General features: G+C 44.4%; 1 protein-coding gene across 1 annotated transcript in view; it reads left to right on the top strand.

The window, feature by feature from the left end:
- The window catches only part of CHRNG (cholinergic receptor nicotinic gamma subunit), a 39648-nt gene that overhangs the window by 11027 nt on the left and 11686 nt on the right, over positions 1 to 16935 (top strand). Inside the window, exons 2-6 of the mRNA XM_087965548.1 lie at positions 3424 to 3563; positions 8362 to 8406; positions 10419 to 10528; positions 13999 to 14154; positions 15218 to 15315. Of these exons, the coding sequence (XP_087821674.1) occupies positions 3424 to 3563; positions 8362 to 8406; positions 10419 to 10528; positions 13999 to 14154; positions 15218 to 15315 (549 nt within the window). The remainder of the gene's footprint in view (positions 1 to 3423; positions 3564 to 8361; positions 8407 to 10418; positions 10529 to 13998; positions 14155 to 15217; positions 15316 to 16935) is intronic.

Below are 16935 nucleotides of genomic sequence, written 5' to 3'. Positions count from 1 at the left end.
CACACATGCGCAGTGAGGTTAAGTTTGCCTGCAGTTCGTGTGCCGGCACAAATGGCTCTGCGTGCCACGTGGGGCATGCGTGCCCTAGGTTCGCCATCCTGAGCTTAGGCAGATAAGGGGCTACATCCGCACAGGAAGCAAGCAAGCATAGGCAAGGAGACATCCCAAGTTTTACATTTCACCAACTCAAACCTCCAGCACTCTTCCCCCCACAAAGTCCAATTATTCTTCCCTCCCCTCCGTTTCTACAGCAGCCGGAAAGATAAGCAGAAGAAGGATTCTTGGAGGCTGATACCACCTGGGTTGTGCTAGCTGGGGATTTCTGGGAGTTGAAGTCCAACACCATTTTCAAAGGTGCCAAAATGGAGAAAGACTGCGTTAAGATTATCACAGTCTGAGAGAAATCCAGAGTGTGGGTGGTAAACCCAGGGAGGCATTCACCCGTATGAACATTCGGACTCCCACACGCACCCATACCAAGCAGCGGCAATTATCCTAATGGAGGTTAATCTGTCAAAGTTTCTCTTCAGGCTGAACCCTTACCATTTATTGGGTGGTTGTTATTCTCTAATAATTTGATAATGGAAAGGATTTTTTTTTTAAAAAAAAAGTCATTAGCCAGGCAATGAACTGAGCACCGTATCGGGAGGGATTTCAAGCCCAAACCGAAGCGCTGTTTATTATTAATCAATTTGGACCGAAAACAAACCAACCGCTTACCTAATTAAATGCTCATTTTAGACCTGAAAAGGCCCAGAAGTTAATCTGTTGTTGTGTTTATATTTTAGCGCAGGTCAAACATGATCAAGCAGCAAGGTATCTGTTGATGCATATGAGTTTTCCTTTTTTATTAAAAAAAAAAGCACCTTTGTGCTTATTTAAGGTAGTGTACATGATAGATCAGGTATCTATCCTGGAAAAAAGGCATTCATGTCAGAATACAAAAATTTGGGAGGGGGAGCAGATGTTGGCAGATGGCATCGTTCCTGAAAGATTCAGAACACCATTTTCCTGAAATGCATCAGGATTAGTTTAGATTAGATTATCAGAGTTGAAAGGGACCTTGTAGGTCATCTAGTCCAACCCCGCACCCAAGCAAGGGCCCTATACCGTGTCTCAGGGGTGGGATTCAAAATTTTTAACAACCAGTTCTGTGGGTGTGGCTTAGTTGGTGGGTGTGGCTTGGTGGTCATGTGACTGGGTGGACATGGCTTGGTGGTCATGTTACTGCCTGGGCGTGGCCAACTCAACATCACTCACATCGAGGCACGCATCTCCTCGCCTGTCCTCTCATGACTGTGGGGATGCTGCAACAGTCGTAAGTGTGTAAAAGGGTCATAAGTCACTTTTTTCAATGCCATTGTAACTTTAAATGGTCACTCCACATAAGCAAAGTACCAGCAAAGGAGGAGAAAAAAAACTCCAGAGAAGTTCCTGAGACAGGAAGTCTAGTCCTGCCAAGAATGTAATAAGGGTTAACGGAGAGGCAGTTTCTGTAAGCAACACCAGAATGTTTCCTTCCTGCCTTCCTTACAGGATTAGGTCAGTAATTTCTTCTAACAACTGGTTCTCCGGACTGCTTAGAATGTTAACAACCGGTTCTAGCGAATAGGTGCGAACTGGTAGAATCCCACCCCTGCCATGTCTGACAAATAGTAGTCCAATCTCTTCTTGAAAGCCTCCAATGATGAAACTCCTACAATTTCTGAAGGCAAGTTGTTCCGTAGATTGAAAAATTATCCTTATTTCTAGGTTGACGCTCTCCTTGTTCAGTTTCCATCCATTATTCCTTGTCTGGCCTACAGGTGCCTTTGAACATAGCTTGGCCCCCTCCTCCTCTCTGGGGCAGCCCCTCAAATATTGGAAGACGCTCTCCTGTTTCCCCTGGTCCTTCTCTTCCCTAGACTAGCCAGGCCCGGTTCCTGTAACCGTTCTTCATATGTTTTAGTCTCCAGTTGCCTAATCATCCTGGTTGCTCTTCTCTGCACTCGTTCCAGAGTCTCAACATCTTTTTTTATAGTGTGGTGACCCAAACTGGATGCAGTACTCTAGGTGTGGTCTTACTAAGGCTTTATAGAGTGGTACTAGTACCTCACTTGATGTCGATTGTATCCTTCTGTTAATGCAATTTAGGATTGCATTGACTTTTTTTGGCTGCCGCTGCACACGGCTGGCTCCTATTTAGCTGGTTGTCCACCAGTTTAATATGAGCCAGTTTAATCGAGTTTAATAGTTTAATCATGGGCTGTGTTCAGCCAATAACTTAAAACCAGGTTAATTAAAGACGCTGGTAATGATATTTGTTCAACTTGCTAAGCTTGGTTAACTAGCCTTATTATTAAGGTTGTTTTGGGGGGCTTCATATGTTTTGCCAACTTAGATTGTTTGGTTGGTTTATATGGTCTGGTGAATTGTGAGTTAACCCAGTAACCAAGTTAAGTGTCTATGGAGATTCGCAGTCCTCCAGATCACAGTTGTTTCAAAGGTGATTTCTTTCAAGAGGCAACTGGACTTTCTGGTTTTTCTTTGAAGACATTTCGCTTCTCATCCAAGAAGCTTCTTCAGCTCTGACTGGATGGTGGAGAATGGAATGATTTTATACTCCTTGCTTTTATACTCATTTGCATCCTTTTAGAGGGTCGTTGAGGACACTTGGAGGTTTATCTGTGTCTTTAGGGTCACCTGAGTGGTGCAAATGGATGTGGAGTCTTCTTGAAGCTATCGAAAGGACTGTGTTGTAGACTGGCTTTTATGCCTAAGGCAGGGCTAGAAATCACAGTCTCCTGGTGATTGGCCCAAAGTCACCCAACTGGCTTTCATGCCTAAAGCAGGACTAGAACTCATAGTCTCCGGGTGATTGGTCCAAAGTCACTCAGCTGACTTTCATGCCCAAGGCGGACTAGAGGCAGGCACTAGAACTGCACTGTCTCCTGGTGATTGGCCCAAAGTCACCCAGCTGGCTTTTATGCCTAAAGCAGGACTAGAACTCACAGTCTCCTGGTGATTGGCCCAAAGTCACCCAGCTGGCTTTTATGCCTAAAGCAGGACTAGAACTCACAGTCTCCTGGTGATTGGCCCAAAGTCACCCAGCTGGCTTTTATGCCTAAAGCAGGACTAGAACTCACAGTCTCCTGGTGATTGGCCCAAAGTCACCCAGCTGGCTTTTATGCCTAAAGCACAACTAGAACTCACAGTCTCCTGGTGATTGGCCCAAAATTACCCAGTCAAGCTTATCATGACTAAAGCAGGACTAGAACTCATAGTCTCTGGGTGATTGGCTTTCCTGTGTAAAGCGGGACTAGAATTCACAGTCTCCTGGTGTTTGGCCCAAAATTACCCAGTCAAGCTTATCATGACTAAAGCAGAACTTGAACTCCCCACCTCTTGGTGATGTTGTTCATGTCCCTCTTTCTTCCTTTCCAGTTGTCCTGAGCCGGAATCAGGAGGAACATCTTTTCAACGATCTGATGGTCGATTATAACCGGAATTTTCGCCCTGCTTTAGACAAGGGGGACATTGTAAATGTTTCTCTCAAGGTGACCCTCACCAACTTGATCTCCCTGGTAAGGCACGGGGTTGACATCCCTTCTTGTGGACTTTCAGGATTGGCCAAGAAGGTTCCATCCTTTTACTTCCCAAAGTTTCCAGCAAGAGATGCAAAGTCTAAGACAGGTGTGATGACCCAAAGGGGCGTGGCACAAAGGCAACACGGTCAGACAATCCGTAGGAGTCCCTTTATTAGCTCCAACTTTGCCCCCAATGTCCCGGTTACCTTCTGGGCTGGAGAAAAACTCTCCCAGGAACAACCTTTGGCTGCAGAAAATCAAGTCCAAAACATGGTCAACAAAAACTGTAACTATAAGTCCAATCAAGGCAAAATGAGGTAATTAATTTGGCAGGGCAGGAGCAAGAATTCCAGATGTGAAGGCATGGCAAAACTCAACATGGTTGGGAAGACAGGAACACAGATAAGCAAAGTCAACACAAGATAAACTCACATTTGATCCCAGCAGCTGCCTGCATTTCTTTCTTTCTTTTTTTTTTTTAACAAATTTTATTCAGTTTTTCACATTAAAAACAAAAATCTCTTTTTAGTGGACAACATATTTCCAGGTCATCACCTTTACATACAAATATGACAGCAATTATACATTCATATATGCATACTTAATTCTATTATTACCTTTTCCATTCCAAATTTTCAGTAAGGAGAGAAACAAATACATTAATTCTAGCCTCTTTCATTAATCTCAATCGAAACATCTTTTTGTTTCATTTCAATTATTTCAAATATAATCCTTTAATAATTATTTTAATAATAAAGATAAACAATATGTGTTTGCCTAATAATAATAATAATAATAATAATAATAATAATAATAATAATAATAATAATAATAATAATAATAATAAAGGTTGCCAATGTCTCTCCTTGCTTCTAATAGTCTATGTTAACTTATTAATTTAGTTGGTTCTTTAGTCTGTCATATTCCCTTTCCTTTACACATTCTTTTTATAAATTCTAGATTAATACAAATTTTAACACTAAAAAAACCAAAACAAGTATAGGTTTCCCCCCTTTTACTGCTTTGAGTGTGACACAATGATTAAAATATACCTTTATTCCCTCATCTTGATTCCCAATAAACCATTATTTTTAAGAAGTTACAATAATAATCATTACATCTTTTCATTTGGATTCCGCAGCATATTTTCCCACCTTGATTTTTAATAAGAGTTATCAGTATCTATATTACCCTATTTTCTAAATATTTTTAATTGCAGAAATATTCTTATTACCCCTTGTCACCCTGCAGAATCCCCTTTTTAATTCATCAACCATTATCTCTGAAAAAACAATTTCTTTTCAACATTTTACTATTTCCGTATTTCTTTATTTCATGCACCTGTTTCTTACTGCTTCTCCTCCCCCTCTTTTCCCCATATCTTTTCTCATTCCAGTTTATATCCCTCTCTTTCTTAATATCTTCCTTTCCCTTTTTCTGCTGGGTCTTTCTGCCTTTCCTGACTTCACAGGTATTCCCCCTTTTGATTGCCTTCTTAAATCTCCTTTTTAACCTTCCTTCTTTCCCCACTTCTTTGTAGTGTTCTTTGTGTTAATTGTCTATTTAAGATGTCTTCTCCTTGAGTCGACTCCTCCTCCTCTGAAGCTCTTTTTTCTTGTTCTTCAATCGCCATTTCCATTTTTTCTAACACAGAGCACAGTGATTCGCCTCTTTCCTGTAGTAATTCTCTCATATTTTTAAGTTCCATTTTTAATTCCCAAAGAGATATCATTACACACTCTTATATTTTATGATCGTTAAAGTCCACACACAAAAAAAAACCTTTTACTTTCCTTCTTTCTTCTTTCAATTATCTAAAGTTCTCAGTTATTCCAGCCCAGGGTCTATACCAAAAACATCAATCAATCCCACAGTCTTTCCTTGCTTTTTCCTTTATTCTGGTTCTGCTTTCACTTTCTAAGATTCTTACTTTGTTTCAATATTTCTTTAATGTTATATCCACACAAGTTCATTCAGAAACAGGATGCTTTCCCTTTTGTTTGAGCTCAAGTTTTTGTCAAAAGGTGGCACTCTCCATTATACAAAGTCTTCACCTTTTCCCCCTATTTTTTTTATTTAAGGTTTTTCGAACCTCAATATTCCAGCACAGTCCAGTCTCCAATTTGTAAACTTTATTATTATTATTTTTTGGCAATCTTAAGTCCAGCTTTATTTTATGCCTGTTTATTCCCAAAATATTTTAGTCCAATTTAGTTAAATCTTTAGTTCCAGCTTCTTCCTTTCCCAGTTCGAAGCCCCGCTTAGCTGTCAAAAATATTTTCTTATTTTTTTTCCTGTCCCTTTGTAATTTCGCTGCTCACTTTTCTTTTCTTAAAAATTCCATGTTACCTTAATCCTGGGGTACTTTTGTTTAGTTGTATTGCCCAGTTGTCCCGGTTCAGATGTTATCCACCTCTTTCTTCCCTCCTGCACAAATCTTAATCCAGCTGAGTCCTCCTCTTTGGGGTGGCCATTTTAAACCACAGCTGCAGTCGTCTTCGGGGGGAAAAAGACCAAGCCCAGGGGGGGAGATGCGGCTCCCCTCAACCTGGCTTGCGGCTTCCCCTTATTCCGCCGCCCCTCCAAGGCAGCTTCAGCCCCTAATCATAATGATCAGGGATCTCCAACGAAAGAGCACGGACCACAGCCACAGAGAGTCGCGATCTACGGTCCGTCGGCGAGGAGGCTCTGCCTTCTTTTCCTGCATTTCTTATCAACTCTCATTCCCAGGTGTGGCTAATGAAGGGAATCAGGGCCCTTTCCTCCCCCGTAAGCCATGCAACCCATGTTGCTCTCTTCTCCGTTCCTTCCTGCGTGCCCTAGGATGAAGAGAGGGTAGGCCTGGGTCTTTCCCTGAACTCTCTCTCCCTTATTCTACCTGTCCCCTGCTCTGCCCAGCTGGACTTTGCCCTTCCCCAGTTTCCTCCACAGCCAACAGAGCCACACTCTCCCTCTCCCTGTCAGCTGTTCGTCTTCCTCCTCGGATTCAGACTCCGACAGGGGCATGACAATAGCCCCTTTATGACCTTTGGACTTCCAGTTGAGCCAGCAGGAATTCTGGGAGTTGACGTCCACAGGACCATAAAAGGACCATTGTTCCCCACCCCTGGTCTAAGAGCAGGAAAACAGAAACATAGGATCAGGGATGGGCTTCAAAAATTTTAGCAACCAGTTCTCTGCCCTGGGTGGGCGTGGCCTAGTCGGCCTCCTGCACCATGATGGGGGGGCAATTTCACCCTCCCCAGGCTCCGGAGGCTTTCCTCAAGCCTCAGAGTGAGCGAAAATGGCCTCCCCAGACTCCGGAGGCCCTCTGGAGGCCAGAAATGGGCCTGTTTCCAGCCTTCCAAAACATTTGGGAGGCCCATTTTTCGCCCTCCCCTCATGGGCCCTGTACTTCCCTGGGACCCAAAACAGGCGATGTGGGGACGCCTGGGAGGGGTGGGGTGGGCTGAGCTGGGCCAGCCAGTGGTGGGATTTGCCGGTTTGCCGAACCGGCTGTAAAACAGCCATAAAATTAGCTACGGGTTCGCCTGAACCGGGATGAAGTGGTAGCAGCCCACCCCTGCATAGGATGTTCCATGCGGCTGGAGAATTTGTTGGAGGCCTTCTTCTTCATTTTTTTCCTTGAAGTTCTACACACGGATTTTTTCCCCCACTTATATCCTATCTTTATTATTTTTATAAATAACTCAAGGTGGCAAACATACCTAGCACAACTTCTACTGCTACTGTGAGGTGGGTTGGGTTGAGAGAGGGAGTGAGTGACTGGCCCAAGGTCACCCAGCTGACTTTCATGTCAAAGGAGGGATTAGCATGCACAATTTCCTGGTGATTGGCCCAAAATCACCTAGTTGGCTTTCATGCCTAAAATGGGACTGGAACTCACCATCTCCTGGTGATTGGCCCAAATTCACCCAGCTGGCTTTCATGCCTAAGGCAGGACTAGAACTCACAGCCACCTGGTGATTGGCCCAAATTCAGCCAGCTGGCTTTCATGGCTAAGGCAGGACTAGAACTCACAGCCACCTGGTGATTGGCCCAAAGTGACCCAGCTGGCTTTCATGCCTAAGGCAGGACTAGAACTCACAGCCACCTGGTGATTGGCCCAAAGTGACCCAGCTGCCTTTCATGCCTAAGGCAGGACTAGAACTCACAGTCTCCTGGTGATTGGCCCAAATTCAGCCAACTGGCTTTCATGCCTAAGGCAGGACTAGAACTCCCTGTCTTCTGGTGATTGGCCCAAATTCACTCAGCTGGCTTTCATGTCTAAGGCAGGACTAGAACTCACAGCCACCTAGTGATTGGCCCAAATTCACCCAGGTGGCTTTCATGCCTAAGGTGGGTCTACAACTCCCCGTCTCCTGGTGTTTGGCCCAGTTTTGAAGCCTGGTGATTGCCTGGAGGTCTTGCTGCGGTGTTCTTGGCAAGATTCTAGAAGTGGTTGTGGACAGAATGTTTACTGCGGTTCTTAACCAGATCGCTGCAGTCTTTAAGCAAATCGCATGGTTTGGAAGCGAACCACGTGGTCCTTAAGCAAACCCAGATTCCCCCATTGGCTTCGCTTGTCGGAAGCCAGCTGGGAAGGTCGCAAATCACGTGACAGCACGACATGGCCACCATCGTAACTTACAAGCCTGTGTCCATGCCCACGTTATGAAGACATGGTATGAGGGTCGTAATTTGACAGATGGTTCAGGATTCCCTTTTTCTGAGACCATCGTAACTTTGAATCAGTAAGTGAACGGTCGTAAATCCAGAACTATCTGTAATCCCATTTTTTTTTGTGCTGTTCCAGAATGAGATCGACGAGACTCTCACCACGAACGTGTGGGTAGAGATGGTAAGTAAACTCCCAGGATCTATACAAGTTTTGTTTTTTTTTTTAGTAAAATTTTATGTCAGTTTTCCACATTTTAAAAACTTTTTTTTTTAGTGAACAACACGATTCCAGTTTTTATATTTCCATACAAACATGACCTTAATTACATATTCATCTTTCCCATTTAATTTCATATCTTATCATTACTTTACATATTTCCTATTAATTTTCTCAAGTACTTTCCTCAAACTTATATATTTTCAGTTCATTTCTTAACCTATTTCTTTTAACTTTAAACATATTCATTGTACTTTATACTTTTATCTGTCAGGTTTGCAATTTCATCGCATATTGTGATTTCATCATTTCAAAAAAAAACCCATCTCAATTCAAACATTTCATATAAATTTCCCCCACAATTACCAGTTAGAGCAATTGTGTAGAGTAACCCCTATAGCTTATTTATAGAGTAACCCCTATAGCTTATTTATCATTTAATTGATTCCCCTTTAAATTCCAATCATCATGTCTGTGACACCTGTTAAACAGGCAACTTTAAACTCAGTTGCATTTCAAGGTTATCTTAAAATAAATTTAAAACTGCGCAGGACTTTTGAGAATTATCCCAGCATACTTGATTGTAAACGCGAAGGTGAAATCCCACCCGTACCAGGCTCAAAATAACAGATGGATGGAGGAAATTTATTTTATAAAGAGTAGCCTCCGATCTCTTGCAAATGAAAATAAATATATGTATCCCAGAATCATCCCAAATGATGGTGCTTTTTTTTTTTCAAGAGGCAACTGGACTTTCTGGTTTTTGTTGGAAGACATTTCGCTTCCCATCCAAGAAGCTTCTTCAGCTCTGACCCGATGGTGGGGAATGGAAGGATTTATATTCCTTGCAGACAGCTGGTCGTTTGCATCCTTTTTTAGAGGGTCGTTGAGGCCACTTGGAGTCTCAATGGTGCTTTTTTTCAAGAGGCAACTGGACTTTCTGGTTTTGCTTTAAAGACATTTCGCTTCTCGTCCGAGAATCTTCTTCCGCTCTGACCCGGTGGTGGGGAATGGAAGGATTTATATTCCTTGCAAACGGCTGGCCATTTGCATCCTTTTTAGAGAGCCGCTGAGGCCACTTGGAGTCCCAAGGGTGCCTCTTTCAAGAGGACTGGACTTTCTGGTTGTTGTTTTTGTTTTTTTTTTGAAGATGTTTTGCTTCTCATCCAAGAAGCTTTTTCTGCCCTGGCAGGATGGTGGAGAAGGATTTATATTCCTTGCAGACAGCTAGTGATTTGCATCCTTTTAGAGAGTTGTTGAGGCAACTTGGAGGTTTACCTGTGAGTGGTGCAAATGGGAGTGGAGCCTTCTTGGAACTTCTGAAAGGATTGTGTTGTAGACTGGAGATAGATGATGTAGTACCCCGCCCCTTCTGTTGTGGTAGGGCTGTTCAATTTCCATTCCCCACCATCCAGTCAGAACTGGAGAAGCTCCTTGGATGAAAAATCAGAAAGTCCAGTTGCCTGTGGAAAAAAAGCATCTTTGGGACAACGGTGACCTGGATGACTAAGAATCTCCATAGACATCCCAGGATAACATTGTAGGATCCAATCGGACTTGGCCATTGGGACCAAAGGCTCGTGCTGGAGCCCATGTTGGAACCCATCATTGGGGAATTTCTCTCTTTCCAGAATTCTCCAGAATATGTGCACTGGTCTTGTTCTATGCTTTGTATTGATATGTTTCCTGGTTGTGTATAGTTTTTAGTTGTTAATTAGGGTCCTGTCGGCCTGCTATTTAGTCGTTAATTGTAGTGTCCTTGTACCCCTGTGGCCTCAGCTCCTAAGTACCTGATAGGCTGGTGGTAAATCAGCACTCCCATTGATTGACAAACAGCCCGTTTCCCAGGCTTCAATCATTTCTCTGGCTGTTTTTGGCCCCGCTCAGCCAACAATCACAGTAGCTATAGTAATAATGCCTGATCTTGTCGATATTTGCCAAGCCAATATGTGTAATCAAGTTTTTTTTGTTGCCAGAAATGGAGGGATTACCGTCTGCAGTGGGACCCAGAGGAGTATGGCAACATCAGCTGTTTACGGATCCCTTCGACGTTGATCTGGCTGCCAGATATTGTCCTGGAGAACAAGTCAGTAGTCTTGCAAAAGTTGATTTTGCTTTCCATGTTCCTTTGACGGCAACCCTTTGTGTAATATTGATCCTAAACTTTCTATAGAAAACCATGGGAATAGATCCCTCACTGGGTGGGGCATTCAGGGCGTCCGGAGAGCATTTGTTAGAAAGGAAACAAATGGTTTGAGGGACAGAGAGATTAAATGAGCAGTGCAGTGGCGTAGAGGTGGCGCTCTCGCCTCACAATCAGGAGGCTGTGAGTTCGATCCTAGGTAGGGGCAGCTATTTCTCTTTCTGGACACAATGAGAATATATCTGCTGAACAAAACTCCGCATTGGCAACAGGAAGGGCATCTGGCCAGTAAACACTCAGTTCAGTTGCTCAGACTCCACCCCGCAAGGGATTATGGGGTTGTTAAAAGAAGATGACAGAGAGATGAAATGGAGAAAACCAGTCGCCCCCTCGGTGAGGCCAGCTGGACACAAAATGGAAGCCCCAAAAACTTTCTGATCTGTAAAGGAGAGAGAGAGAGAAAAAAAAAACAGGAATAATCTACAATATACAATGTAAGAACTACAACAACCACTACATAGGGAGAAACAGACAGAATGCCTCCATGAACACCCGCTGGCAGTCAGAAGACAATGACAAAAATCCTTTAATTTCACAACAGGTTAGACCGGTTTAATCATAGTTTCAATGGGGAAAATATGACAATCCTAGCTAGACCAAGTGCAAAAAACACTAGGGAATTTCTAGAAGCCCGGCACTCTGACAAATCGGCCATCAATAGACACATAGACATTAATAACATCTACAGACTATGCAAAAGAGACAGTCAACCTGTCCAAAAGAGGGAAAAAAGACTACAGCACAAGGATGTCAAACTCGATTTCATTGAGGACCGCATTAAGGTTGTGTTTGACCTCGGAGGGTCTGGGTGGGCATGACCTGGGTGGGTGTGGCCAGCTTGATGTCACCCATGTTGGGGGCACCTGTGCTGGCCAAGTGTTAAGGCAGGACTTCCCCCAGACCCTCCCACACTCTTCTTATAATCTTCCTTCCTTCCTTCCTTCCTTCCTTCCTTCCTTCCTTCCTTCCTTCCTTCCTTCCTTCCTTCCTTCCTTCCTTCCTTCCTTCGGAAGCCATATTGAGATCTGATGGTCCCACGCTGCTACATCTGACCCTGGGAAAGTGGGAGGGGGGAATTTATCGGAGTGTATTTCGTTAGACATAATAACATTCTTTTTCTGATTCAAGGTCAGGTTGTGTTGCGCATAAGTGAGAGGAAGTCTTCACTTGGGGCGGATGGTGATTGGGCCATGTGATGTGATGATGGTTGCAGGGGATGGATTTGTAGTTTTTACTTATTGTAAAGAAACCTGGAACTTTCAGATTCGGGATACCCCAGTTGTGCCAGTTTACTATCCAAATTTTTTTTAAAAAGGAATTTTTTGAGAAGATGTCTGTCTCGGAGTTATTGGGCAGAATGCAGGGTTTCTGGAACGCTGACAACTTCCTTCCTTTTTTTCTTCTTTTTCCTTCTTCCCCTCTTCCCTTCTTTTCCCTCCCTTGCTCTTTTCCCAACTTCCCTTCTTTTTCTTTTTCTTTCCCTTTCCCCTTTCCTTTTCTCCTTTCCTGTCCCTTCTTGCATGCTCAAATGCAAAAGGGGAAACATTTCTCCTTTGGTTTTCTTTTTAGTTTGTTTTGCTAGCTCTCTGCCCAGCGAAAATGCAGCTCAGTTTTCGCTGGCAGAGGCACCAAGGGCCAGTCCTTTGCTGATTCCAGGGTGGCTCTGCGGGCCAGATTTAAACACTAGCTGCATCCAGCCCACAGCCTTTGGGTTTCACACACCTGCTCCAGTACCACTCCACCAGTAATCAGTACTCAGATCAGCATAGCTTAAACCCCGACATCAACAATCAGACAAACAATCAAGTAAGCAATGTTTTCGTGGTGTGGAGACAATAACTTGGTCCTCAACACCAATCAGACCAAGGAGCTTATAGTGGACTATATAGAAGGAACAGATCAGATATCCAGCCCTTGCTTATCCATGGTGACCGAGGGGAGAAAGTGGCCAGTTTTAAGTTTCTGGGTGTCACCATAAAAGAGGACCTGATCTGGGGTGCTCACATTGCAGCCCTGTTCAAAAGGGCCCAGCAGAGATTATACCACCTGAGGTTTCTCAGGAAACAACAACTGAATGGAAAACTGCTGGTGACCTTCTACCGCTGCACCATAGAGAGAATTTTAACATACTGCACCTGTGTATGGTTTGCCAATTGCACCGTGGCAGATAGGATGGCACTCCAGAGGGTTAACGTCATTGCCCAGAAGATCATTGGTTGCCCTCTCCCCTCTTTGGAAGAGCTTTATAGCTCCCGCTGCCTTAAGAAAGTTTAAAACATCCTCAAAGATCCATCTCATCCTGGAACCCTTGTTTTGAACTATTACCACCTGTCAGATGGTACAGGACAATAATAAAAACAAGGACAAATAGGCTGAAAAACAGCTTATATCCCAGGGTAGTAACTCTATTGAATTCTACTGTCTAGTGCAATATTAGTGCAATATCAGAGGTTTTCAATTCAATGCATAGAATGTGAAGGATGTGTGTTTGTGTTGATTTTCATAGTCATAATGTACACTGAAGATGGTATTTAATTTCATTGTATGAGGTGCAATGACAATAAAGTAAACTAAACCTAAACGATACCCCAATCAAGGAACTGCCAAAGAGCCATCAGTAAACAGCCCAGCCAATGAATCTCTAAGACCCACCCACACAGACAAGTCACCAGAATATAAACTGGCAGCAAATAGCACTCCTTACTTCCGGTAACACTGATGATGTTACCTAGTTGGGCAGGGGTCGGATTCAGATTTTTTGTTTGGTTCTGTGGGCATGGCTTAGTTGGTGGGCATGGCTTGGTGGTCATGTGACTGGATGGACATGGCTTGATGGTCATGTGACTGGCTGGGCGTGGCCAACTCAACATCACTCACATCGAGGCACGCATCGCCTCGCCTGGCCTCTCATGACTGTGAGGATGCTGCAACAGTTGTAAGTGTGAAAAATGGTCATAAGTCACTTTTTTCAGTGCCATTGTAACTTTGAATGGTCACTCCACACAAGCAAAGTACCAGCAAAGGAGGGGGAAAAAACTCCAGAGACGTTCCTGAGACAGGAAGTCTAGTCTTGCCAAGAATGTAATAAGGGTTAACGGAGAGGCAGTTTCTGTAAGCAACACCAGAATGTTTCCTTCCTGCCTTCCTTACAGGATTAGCCCAGTAATTTCTTCTAACAACCGGTTCTCCGAACTGCTTAGAATGTTAACAACCGGTTCTAGCAAATAGATGCGAACTGGTAGAATCCCAACCCTGTAGTTGGGTCATGAAACGTCTGTAAGGAAACAAGCCAAGCTCAGAGAGACCCAAGGACCCCTTCATTTCTGATCTCTTTCTGTCCTTCTTTCTTGCAGCATCGATGGGGTCTTTGATGTGGCCTTGTATGCCAATGCTTTGGTGTCTCCTGATGGGAGCATCACTTGGCTGCCTCCAGCTATTTATCGGAGCGTCTGCTCCATTGTCGTCACCTACTTCCCCTTCGATTGGCAAAATTGCTCCATGGTGTTCCAGTGAGTCCCTTGGTTGCTCCCTTTGTGGTAGGATGGGGAGGAAGGGAGGAGTAGGATGGGGAAGGAAGGCCTCACCTGAGTTGCCTTCAAGATCTTCTTGGTGGCTTTGGGCGAAGGTCTCCGGATTAAAGCACAGCCATTAAAACATGGCTACATTTGGTGGGACTTTCAAACCTGGTGGGACTTTCAGATCATCCCTTCCAATCCTGTCATTGGCTGAGTGGTCCAGATCATAGAGAGGAAAGGAGGAGGAAGGGCTGGGGTAGGTGATGGGGGTGGTGGAGGTGGAGGAGTTGGAGGTGGAGGAATTGGAGGAGGAAGAGGAGGAGGAGTTGGAGGAGGAAGAGGAGGAAGAGTTAGATATGGAGGAGGAGGAGTTGGAGGAAGAGGAGGAGGAGGAGTTGGAGGAAGAAGAGTTGGAGGAGGAAGAGTTAGAGGAGTTGGAGTTGGAGGAAGAGGTGGAGGAGTTGGAGGAGGAAGAGGAGGAAGAGTTAGAGGTGGAGGAGTTGGAGGTGGAAGAGTTAGAGGTGGAGAAGGAGAAGGAGGGTTGGAGGTGGAGGAGTTGGAGGTGGAAGTGGAGGAGTTGGAGGTGGAAGAGTTAGAGGTGGAGAAGGAGAAGGAGGGGTTGGAGGTGGAGAAGTTGGAAGAGGAAGAGGAGGAAGAGCTAGAGGAGGAGGAGTTGGAGGAGGAGGAGCTGGAGGAAGAGGAGGAGGAGGAGGAAGAGGAGGAGTTGGAGGAAGAAGAGTTGGAGGAGGAAGAGTTAGAGGAGTTGGAGTTGGAGGAAGAGGTGGAGGAGTTGGAGGAGGAAGAGGAGGAAGAGTTAGAGGTGGAGGAGTTGGAGGTGGAAGTGGAGGAGGAGTTGGAGGAGGAAGAGTTAGAGGTGGAGAAGGAGGGGTTGGAGGTGGAGGAGTTGGAGGATGAAGAAGAGTTGGAAGAGGAAGAGGAGGAAGAGCTAGAGGAGGAGGAGTTGGAGGAGGAGGAGTTGGAGGAGGAGATTACAACCTTACTACTGCAGCACCAATGCCATGAACTGATCCTAGTTGTGTGTCTTCTCCTTGCCCAGGTCCCAGACTTACAATGCCCTTGAAATCAACCTCTTGTTGACCGTCGAAGAGGGAAAAACAATTGAATGGATTTTTATCGAAACCGAAGCTTTTACAGGTAAGTAAGCGGGAGGGTCTTGCTTCCATGTTTCTGTGAAAATAAGACCCTGTCTTATTTTATTTTATTTTTTGCCACCAAAAAAGGCACCAGGTCTGATTTTGGGGGGATGTCATCCACTGACTAACCTCACTTGTGTGCATCTCCCCCAGCCTCCTTTTCCCTGTCAGAGGCCTTCAGGAACTTCTTCTTCTGCAGCCGGCAAGGCTTTCCTGAAGGCCTCTGCAGCCGATAACAGAGTTGTGGATCGATCCAGAGCTTTATTTTCAGCTACAGAGGCCTTCAGGAAAGCCTTGCCAGCCTTGCCAGCTGCAGAAATAGCCCAACAAGGAAGGTGTCGGTGTGTGTGAAGCCTGGCTACCGCTGTCCAAAGATAAGTAGTAGGGCAATTCCATCCCCCCACATTCCCACCCTAGCTTAATTTTTACCCGTGCACTCCGGAGTGCATGGGATCTTAATTAGGGCTTATTTTGGGGGCAAGGCTTATATTGGGTGTATGTGTTGGTGGGCCGCAGAGAAATCTCACCCCCAGAGCAACCTCCCCAAAGCAATTAATCCAGGCTGTGCAGAAACACAAGCTCACATGGCCCACGGGAACCCTCCCCGCCCACTCACTCCTTACCCGGCAAACTTGCCCACTAAACTGCTATTTTTTCTTTTTCCTACCATCAGCTGTTCTGCTGTGCCGGGAGATTTAGATTAGCTAGGAAGCAGGAAATGGTTGGATTTCTTGCTTTCTAGCTAGTCTTTTAGATCTTCGGCTCTGCTTTTAAGCGCAGCCTAACCTCTCTTAGGACTGAAGGTTCTATTATTCAGTGCAGACTCACAGCAAGCAAATTTGAGAGACTGAGCTAGCTGATGGCAGATAGATAGATCTCTGAATGATTCTGTGATTCTGTGGGCAACTCAATCTGCCCGCCTACTTTGCCTGATTTTGGGTAAAAGTTGCTCTTTTTTTATAAAAAAAATTCAATATTTATATAAATATTTATAATATTTACATACAAACCATGCCCAGCCAGTCACATGACCACTAAGCCACACCAACAAATTAGGCCACACCCACAGAACCAGTTAGTGGTCCCTGGGATTTAAAATTATGAGTTTGGTGGTCCCTGAAGTCCAAAAGGTTGGTGACCTCTGGACTAGAACACTTCCCGGGTCACTTTCCCACTTGGTTCTTCTCTTCTTCTGCTCTATCAAAATTCCCCTTTAGTTTTTTTTTTGCAAGGGGTCCAAAACATTGAGGCATTCCTTGAGTTTCCATTAGCATCTCCTTATCTACTCTAGTCCTGAATTAGTTGATCTTCTGGTGGTCCAAAGACTTAGGAGCCATGCTCTTCATCGCAGCTCTCCTAGGTTCAGCTTTTTTGATTGGCCAGTTTTCAACACCAGATGTTCCAGATGGAAGAACCAGAATCGTGCCAATATACATCCCTTTGTCAGGGATGCAATATCTCTGCATTTTAATCATGCGTCGAGATTTTTCAAAAGTCTTTCTCCTAACTAGTAGGTGCATTTTTTTCTTTTATTATTTTAGCAACTCTGACCCAATCTCTCTGGATTTTTGAGGCTGGGAAGATAAAACCTATTCCTACTCCTATTTTTTTTTTTCTCCGC

This window comes from Notechis scutatus, chromosome 4, assembly GCF_049901735.1.
Source record: "Notechis scutatus isolate UNSWTSFEM ecotype Mainland chromosome 4, rNotScu1.2, whole genome shotgun sequence".
In the NCBI taxonomy this organism is placed as follows: Eukaryota; Metazoa; Chordata; class Lepidosauria; order Squamata; family Elapidae; genus Notechis; species Notechis scutatus.
Note: the sequence above shows the minus strand (reverse complement) of the source record. Positions and strands in the feature narration are given on the sequence as shown.